The sequence below is a fragment of the Aulostomus chinensis genome, chromosome 17 (genome assembly GCF_037954235.1).
Source record: "Aulostomus chinensis isolate RoL2024-O1b breed Wild chromosome 17, RoL_Achi_v1.0, whole genome shotgun sequence".
In the NCBI taxonomy this organism is placed as follows: Eukaryota; Metazoa; Chordata; class Actinopteri; order Syngnathiformes; family Aulostomidae; genus Aulostomus; species Aulostomus chinensis.
The window spans coordinates 5,792,970-5,810,421 of NC_141336.1; the positions used below are offsets into that span (position 1 = coordinate 5,792,970).

The following is a 17,452-nucleotide window of genomic DNA, read 5'->3' on the forward strand; positions in this document are numbered from 1 at the left end:
CCAGTCAGAAAAAAAAAGATAAACCCTAGTGTCCTCTTATTAGCTGTTGTCTGGAGCTCACACCAGATATACATGGTTTTGACATGTGCAGATGCAGCTAAAATGTCTTCATACATCACCGACAGGGAAAACCTCACCTGAGCTGATCAGATTTCACCCCACAAAGCTACATTTTAATGTTATGCTCTGTACCACATAGCATGCTAGCTTTGACTGAAAACAAACAGCAGCGGCATGGAGTGGTGTGATGAGTCATAAACCCTGGAAATAAGTTAGCATTGCTGAAGCTCTGGTTCTCTTGTTTCCAAGTCAGTTGTTTTTTTGGTAAATGCCTGAAATAAAGTCTGTGGTTAACGCGAACTGAAGGTATTGCAACATTATGTAGTACAACGTAAAATAAGTCAGTGAAGACCAGACTCGTGAATTTCAAAGGCTTGATGAGTTTTTAAATCAACGGTTTCCAACAAGAAGCTACAGCAAAGTAAAGGTTTTTACACTGAAAACAGAGAGGCGTACTAGTTGTGGTGATGTTGGTGTCTGCGGTGTAGTTAGTTCAGAGCTTAACATTAGCTTTGTATTTCTAACTTTTGGATTTATACACACCATTATTAGCCTTGGAGATCCAAAGTTAACCCATGTTGATGCTAGCATTCAGGTTGGTCGATAACAATACCTCATCCCTGCAACCAGAAACCTAAAGTAGCCTAGTTGATCACAGCGAGATGGAGCTGTACAGGAAGTCAGTGAAGCAAAAGTGTCTCACCTAAGTAGACTGAAACAAGTCCCTGTAGTCGCCACTCTGCAGCGGTTTAGGATAAACATTGTATGTGCAGTTCTGCATCTTGACTGATTTGTCTGGTGTGAGCCTTCTGATTAAAATCTTAAAATGTAAAATCGGGCATCTCGTCTCAAAAAATTATTCCAGTTTCAAAAATCCCACCGTCTGAGCTCAGGTTTAGTCTTACTTCTTTTTCCGTTTGGTGTTTTTTAATCTGACGGATCCCAGTCCATTGAAGTTATATCATTTATCATAAATATTACAGCAGTTCAAATGTGGAGGAACCAGCTGCTGTGGGTGCCACGTACACAAACACTGTTGTTCGTGGGTTTTTAGAGCTGTTGATTTTTAATGGTACATCTGGAAAGCGTGGGAGCTTCCATTTCCTCAAAGACAGACCAAACAAAAAGGTGACCTATAAAATAAATTAAAGAGAATGATAGTACATCCTCTCACGCACTCCTACGCTCAGTGCTTTCTATGTCGTGTACTCGACTGCATTTGCTGCCATTGATTTGGCTGTCTGCTCTGAAACGTTGCCATGGAAATGGAAGACCGTAACCCCCCCTGCATCTCTATTCATAGGTTTTGAAGGAGTCTAAGCTGCCTCATTGAGAGCAGAGTAGGACGCCTTGTATCACCTCATCTGTTGTCTGGTTTACTCTTTTCACTGGGTTTTAAATCTCCTCATTTTTTAGGTTTATTTTCCCCAAATTGTGGGCAATCAAGTTGGTGGCATTTCTCTGTCGTTTAGGGACTATTATTATTATTATTATTATTATTATTATTATTATTATTATTATTATTATGTAGGCAAAATGCACAAAAGGCATTTGTTGGGCAGGAGAGAAAATGAAAGTGTCACCAATCTCCTTTTACAAGTCTGTGTACCATCAGAATAATTTCAGTAGTCTTATTTTGAGGTAAAACAGTTGCATCATTTTGCTTTTCATTGACTTTGTGAGACAGAACCAGTGCCTAAGCAGGGGTTATGACCGTCTGACATACTGAAGCTGCGCAACTGCAGTGTTTGTCGTGGGGGGAAAAAGAATGTGGTGGTTGTTTCAGGGGATCCTTCAGGGGAATGTTTATTAGGGTAAACCAGAATACATTACATTTGAACTTACATCACTGAAAGGTCTGGAAGTGCTCAGATTGGAGTGAAAACATGTAACGTTTCACATACACTATGATTCGGCTCATGTTGTCAGAAGTACTGTTTCAGTACGGGAAAAATCCTTGGCTCAACCCCTCATCATTCTGCTGTAGTAGAGGGCAAAAACAAACCTGGCTTGTTGTATTTCTGGTAGTCAATGGTGATGTTGGCAGTGCTAAGCCCAGGATAAGGTTCTGCCCTTGTAAAAATTACATTAAGGAGAAACTGTGTTCTATGCAGGAACGTTGTTTCAATATTCATGTTTTGTAAATCTGCGCATCTATTAAACAAAAGAACTGTGTAGGTTGCTATGAGCTAGCTGGCTAGCTTGTTGTTTCACTTAGCAAGGGGACTTCAGAAATGGCAGAAGAAAGCGGAAGGGGCAGAGACTTTTATCTTAAAAATAGAACATACAATGAAAAGCTTATACATGCAAGATTGTTCAGGTAAAGTACACTACAACTGCTCTCACCGTGTGATAGCCATGGCTTTGCAGGCTACAGCATTTTTAGACACTATCAAAGTAGTTTTTGTCTTACAAACAGTAAAATCAAAGCCCTCACGTTGGCTTGCAAAACAGGGCCAAGGACAATTAATCCTAAAACCCAGAAATAAAATAGCATTGTTGAATTTTCAGTTTCCTCATCTCCAATGTCAATGGCTTTTTGATTAAAAACCTGAAATCAATTCTTTGCTTAAAACAAGATATTTCAGTGTTTATTGTGCAACATGTCAGTAAATAACACACTCAGGAAATTTTGAATGGGTCTTAAAAACTGTTGTCGCTAACAAGTGGCTAAAAGATACTACAGAGGTTGTAGCAGACGTTAGCCGATATGACTGTCGGCCCGTCAGTGTCAGAAGTCTCTGAGTCAAAGCCTGATAAACATTTACACGCCGATTTATTAGGCACACCTGGATCAAAATTATGGAGTTTAAAACAAGAGCGCTGCAACAGATCCTCCCTTCACAATGTTGTATTTGTATTGAATGTGTGTGTGTGTGTGTGTGTGTTGATTTCTCCAACTGTTCTGGGTTATCCTGAGCTTTGCTCCTAATATTTTGTCACTAATTGTATTGCTTACTCTGCTCTTGAGCAAGACACCAAGGATAACTCAAATACTAAAGTATCACTCATTCTGTCTGTGTGTATCACATGTACCATGCGTACTGTGTGTGTGTGTGTGTGTGTGCGTGCTTGGGTGTGTGTGTGCGTGCGCGTACCAGGTTGTCTGTTCGTGTGGTCTGATCAGTGTGTCATTGTGTGTCCCCTCTCCCTCCCCCTTCTTCTGCCAGTCACCCCAGAGGCCATCGGCTTCCTGTCGGCAGTGGGCGTCTTCATCGTTGCGTTGGCCGTCCTTTTCCTCTTCATCAACAAGAAGCTGTGTTTCTCACGTGTTGGCGGACTTCCCTGCCTTGAGCAACATAGCCGGCGCAGAAAAGGACGACCAGGAGTTCGCCAGGGGCTTGGTGAGTTATGTTCACAAGAAAAACAACAGTTGTGATGGTTAAAATGCTTAAAACAACTGTGGTGTGCTGACATGTTTACCTGACAAGAGGCAGCACTGCCCCCAGAATTAGTTGGTATTCTGTTACGTTTTCCAGTTGTATTTTAAACTTTTTTTATTCACTAACCCAAAATACCAAAGTTGCCATGTGTGGCTGTTCCATAGAGTGGGAGGGAGGTAAAACCTGATAATGCTTGGATTTTGCATAAAGGAGCAAATGTCACTCGCTGCATCCACCAGGAGGCGCTATGACTACGACTTAAATTTAGCTTGTAGCAGTCGCCTGGCTGAAATTCACATCAAAGTTGTGACGATTACAAAAGATCTGACCATGTGTACTGCAGTTACTAGTTTCCTTTTCTGTTTTGAAATATAAACATTGACCGTGTTGCCACAATAACACCTGTTCACAAACACTCAAAAACCAGGTAGCACCGTGACTTGGATTCTCCCCAGGTCTTTACTACATCCATGCACTGAGTTTGGAGGAAATTGGCCTCAAAATTTCTGCACAGTCCTTTAAGCAGACAAGCAAACAAACAACACCTAAAACTACATGTATTTACTACGTTGCACACTGGAGTCAGACTGCATGATCAAAACACAGAACATTCACATCATGAAAGACTTGGTCAGAACTTCAAAATAAGACAGCAATAAGCTTGTAGTTTTATCTACATTTTTTGGGAGTTATATATGTCATATGGGGCTGCAGCTATAGAATCTTTTAGTAATTGAGTAACCTTGATTAATTGATTATTCTGGCGAGTAATCGAGTCATCGGATAAGAAGTATTGTGCATTCTGCAATTCTTTGCAATTCTGCAAAGAAAATAAGACAGGTCTCTTAAATGGATGAGTAGTAAATGCTGATGTAAAAGTACTGAGTAAAGTACCTTTACTTAGACTGTACTTTTACTTTTTTTAACTTTACTTTTTACTGAAGTACAAACAGGGTCCTACAGGGGATTGGTTCACCAATGTGCCACCTTTTTCTCCTCTTATGAGTTTGCGTGTCTTCATTTAGTAACCAAAAAACACCAATAAGAGAGCAATTAAAATAAAACAAAAGCAATAAAAATGTTGATTTTTCAAAAAAAAATTATAGTATTTTAGTAATTAGGTATTTTTACATTGTGTATTAATGCTTTTATTTAAGTAAAGGATCTGCGTAGGTTTTCCATCACAACAGTGATCAGTGTTTCAGTGACTCTGTGGCTCAGTAAATAGTGTTTTATTTATGGTGACCTGCCACATTAAAACACCACAGCATGATTTTCTATTTCTAGAGATGCGCACCTTTAGGAAACTCTTCATCTGCTCAACTGTCGCAAGATTTGTGTCGGTTGTTTCTACTACAATAATCAAACTCACACAATATTTCATGGGTCTGGGGCTCCCTCATAGACACGACCCTCTCTGTCTTTCTGTCAAACTAATGACAGCAGCCTGTGTGTGAACAGCAGGAGGTTCCACTCTGCAGTGTTTCACACACTCAGACTCGATTTGTGCGGACACTCAGGTTTTGGCATTTTTATTTCTTTAATCAGTCTGAGACAACGACAGCATCCATGATTGGTTAGTGATCAGTCTGCCCTCCTCTCCTCCCTCACCTGTTCTCTCTGCTCCGAGAAGGTCTGACAGTTTCTGACAGAGAGACTCAGACTCTCCTGTCTAATGTAAAGGCCTCCGTTTCTACTTGTTTCATATTATAAGCACATCTGGTTGGTGTCAATGTCATTCACCTTCACGTTAGTTTAGACTGTTTTAATAAACTCCATCATTAACAACAAGTGTCCTCCACACGCAGCTTTCTGCTGTGGAAACTGACTCACAGGTGAATTTATGCATGGAAAACATAACACGATCTGGGTTTTGGGGTGACTTTATAAATCATCCTGCTGATGAAGAAAGTCACCAGATCAGACACAGACAGGGTGAGAGGGACTCTCAGAGGGACTGCATGAGCGTGGAGAGATGCTGCAACCATGTGATAATAAATTATGTCAAAACTTAAACTTAAGCTTATCAATATTCTGGTCTTAAATAATTCAGCCGTTTAATACCCAATTTCAGTGCCCACCCTTACGTGCAAAACAAAGTACAGCTCAGGCCCCGAGGCAATGAATTTTAGTAATCAAATTAGTCAAGTTACTGGAGGAATCATTTCAGCCCTAATGCCATGGGCATCTCTCCTTGGAGGGCAGCTGGTTTCATAAGTTTATGATTTCACAGGATCACACGTGTAACTATCTTGCCAGGCTTCCGGTTATGTATGCGAACTACAGTGGCGTGGGCCAAGCCACTACTCAAGGTTCATCGATTATGTAAGCTGAAACATCTCAGAGAGAGAATGTGACTCCTGCGCTATAAATCCCCAATTAAACTCTTGGGTAACTGAGAGGGAACGTGGGTGAGTTTGTGTTTGTGCAGTGTTTTCCGTGGGCGAGCGGGTATGTATGAGAGGAAAAGACATAAAGAGTTGCGTGAGTCAGCCGCATCGTGCCACAAAGCTCTGCGGCAGCGCACTGTGAAAGTATTAACATTATGAAACCTTGAAGAAAAGTTCAGCAGTGTAGGAAACAAGATATAACCATGACAAGAGTACAGTACTTTTCCCTGTGTTCCTTGGAGTTACAATTGTTTTCCTCTCTGCTGATACACTCAACGCAGGTTAAATAAATGTCACACTGATGTGACCCATTGGCTGCCTTTACACGAACAGCAATAATTCAACTATTGGCCTCGTTCTAAATAAGACAACAGAGAGAGTGGCTGACTAAAGACACTCTCCCATTACATTAAAACCATTCTATCATGTTGGCTCATTTTGAGTGGTTCCTTACTAACAGGGTAGAAAAGTGAGCTAAGTTGGTAACACTCACTCGAAGCAGTTGCTGACTGATGTACATCTTGCAAAATGCTGCGTAAATTCCAATATCAAGGTGTGGTTAAAGTGTATGCATGTGTACAACACACTTAAATGATGCAACGCAGATCACATCACGTCTGAATCGGATTATTCAGTCAGCTTATTGGAATATCCTATTTAAATGGCAGCATCGTATCCAAGGTATTACCTCAATGGCAACATTGATGTAATAGTAGCCTTTGAGTGTAAATTCAAACCCCGGGGATATATATTTGTTTATAAAATGTCGGTGTATTAAGAGTAATAAAGAGATTCCTGCCATCACACATCTCTTTCAACTGAAGTTGCAGGAGTGTTTTGGACCTAATTTAGTCCATATGCTCATGCCCTAAAGGAAACAAAGAATATCCAGCTAAAATCCAACCGAAAACTTCCAAGCCAGCTTCGCTAGCTGAGCGTGACTGGTAACATTTGGGATCATTTAAAGGAACACACTGACTTTTTGGAAGTTGCACTTATCGCCCATCGTCCCCAGAGCCAGACAAGACGATTGAGACCTGCTGGCTGATAGTTAGCTTAGCACAATGAATGGTAGTGGGTGGGAAATGTTAGCATACCTCTGTCTAACAGGGAAGTTTGATCCGTCCTGCCTCACTAGTCAAACAGTGAGTCCGTCCTGCAGCAGGTGTGGCTGCTCCGCCAGAGGTATTTCCAGTTCCTCTCCTGAACAAACAACACATCCTGTTTGGAGTCTCCACAATACTTGTAACCCAAGACGCTGTGGAGCTGCACAGGACCAGGTAGGCCAGCCAACCGTTAGTGAGAGTGTAGATTGAACCTGAAACTGAGTCTGATTGAAATTGTTCCTTTTTGAAGGACAATGACAATCAAATCCTTTCTTTTTCTTTTCTTTTTTTTTTTTTACAGGAAATTGTGACTTGTGACAAACAAGCACTCATACTGTTGAGTGAAAATGTAATGTGTACAAAATGTAAGCTTGTTAGAAACGAATTGAAATAATCCCGCTTAACTAAAGGGAACTAGATTTAAAGCGTTCTCTAAAGGGCTTTAAATTGTTGATTTATGAGATGAAATAGCTAGAAATGCTTCAAGGGTGTTTACGTTCTCATTAAGGTGGGGCTTTAAGCATACATATCCGTACATGCTTGCCTGGCTACTTTTCCCCATGAGGATGTGATATTTTCAGACCATTCTACATTTCAATTTTATCCTTCATTTCTGTATATATATAATAGTATTGTTAACATCTAATTTACGCTATTACCGTACATAAAATATTTACATGTTGCTCCGTACTTCAACCAAGCAAAGAAGCTAAAGCATCAAATGTCAAGTACACGTCAGTAGAGAAATGTGAGCGCCCGTTCAACAGTTACAGAAGCAGAAATATAGTTTGGAACATTTGTTTCCATCTGGCAGTGACAGTTATTACAAACAACTGTTGACAAGCGCTTCCCCCAAAGGCTCTGCTGTCTCCTGAACCATCGTTACTGCTCTGTTCAGAAAATGGATGGATGGTTCGAGCTGCAGTGTATCATATCCTATGTGTTCATCAGTTTCCCATTATTGAATTTGACATGACTCAGTGATGAGTACCCCAACGAACCCTCCCCACCAAACAATATAATACCATAGAGCTTAAAATCCATCAAGGTATCTTATACAAGTCAGGAATTAAATATGGCTGTCACTGGAAGTGAAAAATTCAGATCATACATGTTTCAAATAACATGCAATGGCATTTACATGGAGCAAATCCATCAGGATATTTAAGATTCTTTCAACATTGAGTGTATTAGTGATATAAAATTCTGTGCCAATTGTAAATGGCCTTGGACAAAAAGCTATTTAGGGGCTCTTCATTTGCGAAGTGAGCCACATTTCTCCACTGTGGACACCTGAGCATCGCTTTAGAAGACAGAATTTAACAGCTGATGACCACCCACTCACAGCGGCTTCCGGTTCTGCAGGTAACCATAGTGATGGCTTAGGTAGAGACCTGCACTTTAGTGAGGGCCGTCACTCATTCAGCTGTTGCTGGCTAATTATGCTCAAATTAAGATGCAAGTGCAGTGACCCTCCAATTCTCACCACAGATGGTTAGAGTAATGGAAGAAGAGTGTTCTCACATATTTTAACAGCATTTTCTTCTCAGAAAGAGTAATTCTTACTCCCTCACTGTAAAATAACTGTAATATACTGTAATATATCTAGTATACCATACCCGTGAAGCTGTTTCCTCTATCAGCTGTTTGATCAAGTTATATTTCAGGAGTTAAACGACTGCGACTACTACTACTGATACTACTACAAGACATAGTAGTACCATCTATATAGTGCCTATCGATACTTAAGTGCTTTACAGTGTTGCCTCATTCACTGATTCTCTCTCTCTCTGTCACTTACTCTCTCTCTCTCTCTCTCTCTCTCTCTCTCTCTCTCTCTCTCTCTCTCTCTCTCTCTCTCTCACACACACACACACACGGTGGAGGCTGTCATGCAAGCCTACTCGTCGGGAGCAACTTGGGGCTCAGTGTCTTTCTCAACAACACTTTGATCAATGATCACCAGAAGAAATGAGCAATGCTGCCCCAACTTTAGTTTAATTATTTCTCATTGCCTTCATCAGGATGTCTTCACCACTCCTCGAGCATGACCATGTATTTGATATTGGATTTTTTTTTGTCTTAGAGAAAAAAGACAACTGCATCACACATCAATTGTCTAATTTCGTAAAAGAACCATGACAGAAAGGATTTGGGGAAATAACGCTTATTGTCCCTCATTTTTAATGTCAGACAAGCAGATAGAAACCCTTCTCTCTTCTCTGTGTGCATCGCAGAGCTCCACAACCCCACCAGACGGCTGGCCGATAGCGAGCTCAACACAACCCCAGTTTTTTTAACGCAAGCAAAGCCCATTTTGAAAGAAGGTGTATTTAATATTTGTTTGCTGCTGTACACCACCGGCACATTTGTAACCTACAGTGAGTGGTACAATGGGGATCTGAAGCTCCGTAATGTACACAGACAGGAGAGAAGGTGGGATTGTTTATTACTAGAATTGTTGGTCAATATGTGTATTTTCCAAAAGGTTTATGTGTTCTTTTACGGTGAGTGGCCCTGTAATAATGAGGAGTGTGCTGAAAAGATAAATTGTCCTTTATACCATTATACATTGTCTGCCCTACCTAAAAAAATATTTAAATTTCTGGATCTTAAACCAATCCTCTCATGTTTTAATTGTCCTTTTCAATTTGTGTTGTTAGTTTTCATTAAGTTACTTAATGAAAGTTAATTCTAAAATGTTGAAAACATCTTTTATTAGTGTCTACACTTTTAGTGGCTCTTCATGATCATGACGTGCATCATGATGGAGCCATTTTGCAACAGGAGCATTCATCTATGATACATCATGATATCTAGAGTGCTCATAAAAAGGCTTGAATTAAATTTTCCTGACAACTGACGTTAAGCAAGTACAACAATTGTTAGCATGGTGTCTCTGCAAAACATACACACGAAGCAATTTAGGGGGTATTGCAGAATCAATATTTTCTCCCAGCCCAAGCATTACACTGTGTATAGGGTGTACAACTGAGACCACAACTAAGACAGGACCTAAAGGGACTGTGAAGGCATCATTTAATTTCTAAGTTTTTAATAATTATTTGGTGGCCAACAGTTGACGGAGGTGTCTTTTTATGTTTTCTGTCCACCCGGATCTCCTCTCCTCGTCCTCCTTGCCACTCATGTCCCAGCTCTTCCTCCTCGTCAATCCCTTTGTTTCCCTGTGTTTGTCTCCTTCCAGTGAACAGCTATGGCGAGGACGATGACGACTTCACCAGCTCCACCGACAGTGAAGCAGAGATCCTGAAGCAGTTTGAGATCTCGGTGTCACGCTCACAGAGCTTCCGCACTGGGGCAGCGAAAGGTGGCGAAGAGCCGTCTCAGGTGACTCAGGTGACGTTGGGCAGACGCCATAAATTCACTCGTCTGTCAGACCAGGAGGAGGGCAGCACAGAGCCGTCAGACTTTGAAGGTGAGCACTTGTGCCAGATGTCTATCTTCTTTGATGAGGGACAAGATGAAATACAATTGCAGCACATTTAGGTCTTATCTGGTCCACTTTGGGGCCTTATTACTCAGTTATGGCACTGATGTGGACATTTATTATTCATTCATGACAGCATGAGAGGACATACATTTGTCAGTCAGCGATCCCGCTAATTTTTTTCAAAGTAAAGTGTATTTTGGGAAATTGTATAAATCAATGAACAAGTCTGTTTTACAGTCTATATGATTATTACGTTGAAGTGTAAATCAAAACTAGCCCAGCTACTGTTCTGTTAATTTAAATAAGCCAAGTATTTCTCAGGGCGGCACAGTGGTGCGGTGGTTGTGTGGTTACGCAGTGAGTGTCAAGCTCAGTAATGCTTTCTATGCTGATTTGCTCGCCATTTAGCATCCCAGTGCAAAAGACATGACAATATTTGTTTATCCTGTTAAACTGACAAACATGTGAGCGGTGATGTTAGCCATGAGTGAACAGGGTAAAATACACACAAACACACACACACACAAACACACACACACACACACACACACACAAAAACATACACAGGCCCATGAGTCACCCCTGCTGGTTGCCATGGTGAGCACTTGATGCAGCAATTCATATCACAGTCAGACCGACATTAATGAGGGTGAATTAGAGATGATTACTATTGATTGGACCGAGGTACGGCCTGTTCTCCCAGTGTTTCTGTCTCAGAGAGAAAGTTAGGAAGATTCAAGGCAAAAATCTATATTACTGTTTTGTGTGTGTGTGTGTGTGTGTGTGTGTGTGTGTGTGTGTGTATATATAGATATATATAGATATACATACACACACACACACACACACACACACACACACATATATATATATATATATCTACAGACCTCAAACTATTCATTCAGACATCTGTCTCTCCTGTCCAGTCTGTTGTATTTCCCTCAAAATGTTGCCTCAGTCTGCTCTTTATCTTGTAGACTCAAATGTAACCATTAAATGTATTGTGAAATTGTTTTTATATTAATTCACTGAAGGCATTAAAACAGGCTATGATTCTCCAAGAAATTCTCAAGCTCAAGCATAGCGTTCACATACCTTTCACATTAAGACCAAAGACGAGTTCCTGTGTTTCTCTTATGAAGGGAGTTATTCCTGAAGACGGTAAATCTGGCATTGTGGAATGTTGACAAAAGGAGTTTTTCCATGCAGACAAGACGGTGTCATGCCAATAACCACTGGGAATGACGTTTTGGTCAAATATGTGAAGAGTTAAAGTTGGTCTAAGATGACCCCCTATTCTATGTATTTAATCTAATTAGCATTTTTGTCTAAAGATCAAGGCTAAATCTGAAATAACTGCCAAAATGAACACTGGTTGGAACGCGCCACTAAAGTGACGTCATTTGTCTGAATGGTGAGTTATGCAAATAAAGCAGCTTTCCCCACCCCTGCAGGTTTAAAACCCACCATCAGAGGTCATAATTCTGACTTTACTGCTCTATTGCCTTCTGTCTGCAGACATGGAGGCTCAGAGCCAACAAGGTTTCCAGGACCCACTGTCAGCTGCTGCAGCAGAGATGGAGAAGACGTCAGCGCCCTCGCTGGAAGTGTCTGCAAGAGTTGAACCATCAGCAGCAGGTGCCGCCAGGGCCAGTCCCTTGTCCAGCACCAACCGGCAGGCTGCAGATGGCAGCGAGGATGTGGAGACGGCTGCAGATCACAACAAAGATGAGCCCACTGACAGTCCTGCCTGGAGCCCAGAGGTACGCAAGTTCACAGAGCTTACTGGAGCTGTGAGGTTTTGTGTGTTTAGTTGATGTGTCCTTCACACCGTGTTGGCTTACCAACAGAAGCTCATGAATAATAATCTGAGTGTGCACTTGTTCATGTAGGAGAGCAGGAATTTAGACTCCAACAACCTCTCAGTCACCAGATCCCACTTTGAATTTGGGAGCAATCTGTGCAGTAAACACCTCCCACACACTCAGAGAGTCAGGTTTCCATCACTGGAGAGGACATTAGAATAACTTACATTAATTTCCTGGAGACTTACTTATCCTTCAGAACCCGAAAACCCACCATAAGCCTTATAAAGGGTTGTATTGTTTAAAGAAGTTCTTTATTGAAAAGATATAAAAGTAAGACATATAATTATAAGACATTATCGGAGTATTTTCAGATTCGGTCAGGTTCACTTAAGATTGGCATGATTTTTTTGAAGAACATGCAGTGGCATTTGCAACAAAAGGTTTTTTGCTATTCATGAGCACAAATTTGACATTTCCAAGACTTTTGTGAGTAGTTATGGTAACCATGGTAATATGGTAACCATCACAGAAGATTATTAAATGATATTTTATCAGTTTTTCACTCCTTCCATGTCTGGAATTCATTAAGGTTGACTTCTTACTGAATCAGAAAAAGCCTGCCTCTTGCTTGTAGCTGGAAGCGACAGGAGAAGACGATTCCAAACAGGGTTAGTTTCCATCGACAAAATATCTGTCTCATCTTCTAGTATTATCCAAGTCTTCTGTATCCAGTGGTACACTCAATACTCCACAAATACTTTGAGATAAAACAGTTCCACTTCAACCCTTTGCAGCGTGAACATGAGCGTGACCATGTGTTTGAACTGGGCTCACACTTTCAGTTGAGATTTCACCTCCCAGATTATTCACTGGCCAAAAGTTGCAGGCCATGTTAACAGCAGCCAGCAGAGTCTAGACAATGAACAAGCAGAGCAAGCAGAACCGATTGTTGTGTCGTTTTTTAAAAAAATCTCAAATCCAAGTGTTTGAGGAGTATTAATATCTGACTCGATAAAAAGAGACTTGGAGTATACTATACGATGCGTTTGAGAGTTTGTGAAGGGACATGTTATATTGTTTTGCTCTTTTTACCTGGCTGACATTTTCTCAGCGGCATGGTGATGCAGTGGTTAGCACTGTTGCTTCATAGCAAGAAGGTTCCGTGTTCGAGCCTCAGCTCGGGCGGTTCTGTGTGGAATCTGCATGTTTTCCCTGTGCCTTCGTGGGTTCTCTCCGATTCTCTGGCTTCCTCCCACAATCTAAACACATGCAAAGGGGCACGAGGCTGATTGGATACTCTAAATTGACCGTACGCATGGCTATGTGTTGGCCCTGCGATGGACTGGCGACCCGTCCAATCCTTCCGTTCGACCAAAAGCTGCTGGCATAAGCTCCAGCCCTCCCCCGCAACCCTTAACAGGATAAGCAGTAGAAAATGGATGGATGGAAGGACATTTTCTGAATTCTGGATTCACCAAGAAGTTATGCAGTGGAAAATCTTCCTCATGAATTCGAGAAATCAAGCAGAGTAACTGATGAACAGAAAATCATTTTTGAGTGAATTATCACTGTCAACCCAAGCCAGAGTGTTTATTGTCACTTAATGTGTACTTGTGTCAAAACCTAACCTAGACCTTAATTATAAAGTAATGTTCATACCTTATAAAGTGTAATGATGCACCAAGACTGTTTTATTGCACTCTGGAAGTCAACATACACACATAACATTAGCAAACATTGCCAACAGTGGCGAACATGCAAAAATCATCCTTTTAGGGTACAAAATGTCTTTTGAGGTTCAAAAATCTGTGCCTGAGCACAGGAAGACAGGCCACAACCCTCAACAGAGGTGGCTCTTTTATTTGAAATTTCATCAAGTGCTTAGTCTCCTCCTCTGCTACAACTGTGACCGTTGCTTTACTCCCAGGAAGTTCTATTTTGCTGTCTGCTGACTCGGATGTAAAGTAGTAAACATCCATGCCATCCTTAGTGTTTGCTCGGCGAGCGTCTGTCTTTCTTCTTGCACAGCCCCTCTGACCTGCACGTTCAATAGACTCCTGCTGGAGTGCTGTGATTATCTAATCTCCTCTGTGGTTGCCATGTGAACGCCGACACTCAGTCAACATTCAAGACAATCAGTGTTGTGTTTGCTGACCGTTGGGAAGGTTGAGATTGGCGGGGAGGGGGGGGGGGGTGTTCTTTTTGAACGGATGTCAGCTCACTGTCTGGCTCTGACACTTAATATGCTTGTATCTGTATTCATAAATAATTTTGTGGGAGAATTTATAGAATAAATATACATGCTCAAAAATGTAACAAACCTGGATCAGGGCATCAGTCAGCTCCAACATGGCGGCGGTGGATGCAACGAAATATGATATCCCAGAGGTGCTCGTTTGGATTCAGGTCTGGGGAACAGGTCAATAGCATCAGTGATTGTGTCACCCAGGAAGTGCTGATACACTCCAGCCACATGAGGCCATGCATTATCACTCACCAGAAGGAACCTAGGGCCCACTGCACCAGCATATGGTCTTACAATGGGTCTGTGGATCTCATCCCGATACCCAACAGCAGTCAAGGTACCTCTGGCTGGCACGTGGAGGTCTCTGCTTCTATTGCATAGGATATGCCTCCCTTGGGTGGCACGGTGGTGCAGTGGTTCGCACTGTCGCTTCACAGCAAGAAGGTTCCAGGTTCGAGTCCCAGCTCGGGCACAGGATCTTTCTGTGTGGAGTTTGCATATTCTCCCTGTTCCTGCGTGGGTTCTCTCTGGGTACTCCAGCTTCCTCCCACAGTCCAAAGACATGCAATTGGGGATGAGGCTGATTGATACTCTAAATTGACCGTAGGTGTGGCTGTGAGTGTGAGTGGTTGTCTGTCTATATGTGTTGGCCCTGTGATGGACAGGCGACCTGTCCAGGGTGAACCCTGCCTCTCGCTGGGATAGGCTCCAGCCCCCCAGTGACCCTTAATAGGATAAGCAGAAGAAAATGGATGGATGGATGCCTCCCTTGACCATCACTGACCCACTGCTACACTGGTCATACTGGAGGATGTTGCATCTCTGAAGAGAAGAGGGTGCCAATAGTGTATCTATCATTTCTGATTTTCTGTTGCCTATTAGGCTGTACGTTGTGGACTGTATGCACAGGCCCCACTTGTGGATGGAGAGGGTTTCTGACAGTTTGGCCAGAAACAAGTGGCCTGCTGGTGGTCATTTTGCAGGGCTGTGTCAATACCCTTTCTGTTCCTCCTTGCACAAAGGAGCAGGTAGTGGTCCTCCTGCTGGTTTTTGGCCCTCTTGCCATGGTGTGCATGGATGTGCCCTCCTGGAGGAGCTGCACCACCAGAGCTACTTCTGTGGGTTGCAGATACCACAGCCATGTGACCACTAGTGACGAGGGCACTGAAAAAATGCAGAACTGCCCAAGAATCAGCCAGACAGGATGAGGAGAGGGAAATGGTCTGGGGCCCCCTTACTAAGGGCTCTCCTGCTAATTTCCTCTTCTTTCCACCTGATGTCTGTCCACAACAGCATGTGAAATTGAGCTGTAATCATCATTGCTTCCTAACTGGAGAGATTGATATCCCGTTAACGTGATGACTGGGATTCACAATGTAATGATTATGTGTTCCCTTTCTTTTTTGAGCAGCATAGTTACAAGGTACAGTATAGTGATAAAACAAGGCCATGTCTGTTACCTCAACAGTGCCTTTGATTAATTAGGACAGTAAAAGGTCCTCAATCTGCATCTTATCTCACTGACAAAGGAACACATACATTTTGTTTTGGAAATACACTCATTTTCCATCATTTTTAGTCTCAGACAGAGAGAGATAGATAGATTCTCTTCTCTCCTTTCTATGTGCCTTGCGTAGCTCTGTAACCCACCAGATAGCTGATGGCTAATTAGCTTAGCAACAACTAATGTTAACACTAAGGCTGTAGAGAAAGCTGCCTCAGTGGTACACTTTTCTCCAAAAGTCTTCGCCTGCATTAATAACAGAGTGGGTGGTGGAGAGCAACACCAGATTGCAGGAGACTGATCCTTATTTGCAACTACAACTTTTACTTTCCTGAGTAAAGATGGCCTTTTAAAACATTCAATGTGTCAACAAAAAAACAACACAACCTCGAGGAAGTAGTATTTCAAACCCAAATTACAGTATTTTCTGGACCCTGACCAGACCTTGGGCCTCATGTATCAATACTTGCGTGGATCTCATACTAAAACTTGCAAGAATAGAGAGAGTTGCATATGCAAAAAAAAATCTGGATGTATCAATATGTGCGAACGCCAGAATCCACGCACGTTTCCTTGATACGTCCCAATCAGCGTGGAATTGAGCGCAGATGTCGGAGCGACCGGCCCGCCCCCGTTACGCCCTCCTATAAATACGCAAATTCATTTAAATAGGGTCTCCGCTGTCGGTGCTCGCAAAATAATGTAGAAGAGAAAGAGGTTCACAGTGTGCGAGCTGGAGGTGCTGGTAGGAGAGATGGAGGAGAGACAGCAGATTTTATTTGGCAGCCTGTCCAGTGGTGTCAGTATACACAAAAAAACGTATTGAGTGGGATAAGGTTTGTGAGAGGGTGAATGAGGTGGGTTCGGAGCAACGCACCCCCACGGAGATGAAAAAAAAGTGGTCAGACCTCAAAGTGGAGGTCAAGCGGCATACAGCTGCCCTCCAGAGGAGTGCGGGCCAGACAGGCGGGGGTCAGGGAGAGCGGCAGTCATGGGCAGCATCTCTGTGGGGTGGATTGTCGCCGCCACCCACGCTGACTCCGAGAGCCTTGAGGGTAAGTAATAACTCTCTTACGCAACATTTCCACATGCTTTGTAAACGCAAAACAATACACAATCTGCCATCTAAATAAACCAATATGCTTATTGACAGAAATTGATCCTTCTGCAATGCCGCCGACGTGCAGCATCCCTGCCGGCCCCAGCACCAGCCCGTCCGCCGGCTCAGAGTCCTCCGCCAGGACCAGCGGCATTCGGGCCTGTCCGTCCCCCGGCCCCAGCACCAGGCCGACCAGCGGTGGACGGTCCTTCAGGCCACCCAGACCCAGCGGTGCATCCTCCGGCCCACATGGATCCAGCAGGAGGGTCCTCACACAGGCGGTCCTGCAGTCGCAGGAGGACATCATCAGGGAATTAACAGGGATCAATGAGCGGCTCAACCGCCTTATTAACGTACTAGAGCATTTTGTCGAAAAAATAAAATAATCTGGCTTCATGAATCGTGT

At 42.6% G+C, this 17,452-nt stretch overlaps 1 protein-coding gene across 3 annotated transcripts in view; it reads left to right on the forward strand.

Annotated features, from left to right (window-relative positions):
* Positions 1–17,452, forward strand: part of syt16 (synaptotagmin XVI) — a 44,118-nt gene that overhangs the window by 17,898 nt on the left and 8,768 nt on the right. For all 3 annotated transcript variants that reach the window (XM_086182863.1, XM_086182862.1, XM_086182864.1), the window contains exons 2-4: positions 3,231–3,404; positions 10,145–10,375; positions 11,909–12,153. In XM_086182863.1, coding sequence (XP_086038989.1) covers positions 3,231–3,404; positions 10,145–10,375; positions 11,909–12,153 — 650 coding nt within the window. The remainder of the gene's footprint in view (positions 1–3,230; positions 3,405–10,144; positions 10,376–11,908; positions 12,154–17,452) is intronic.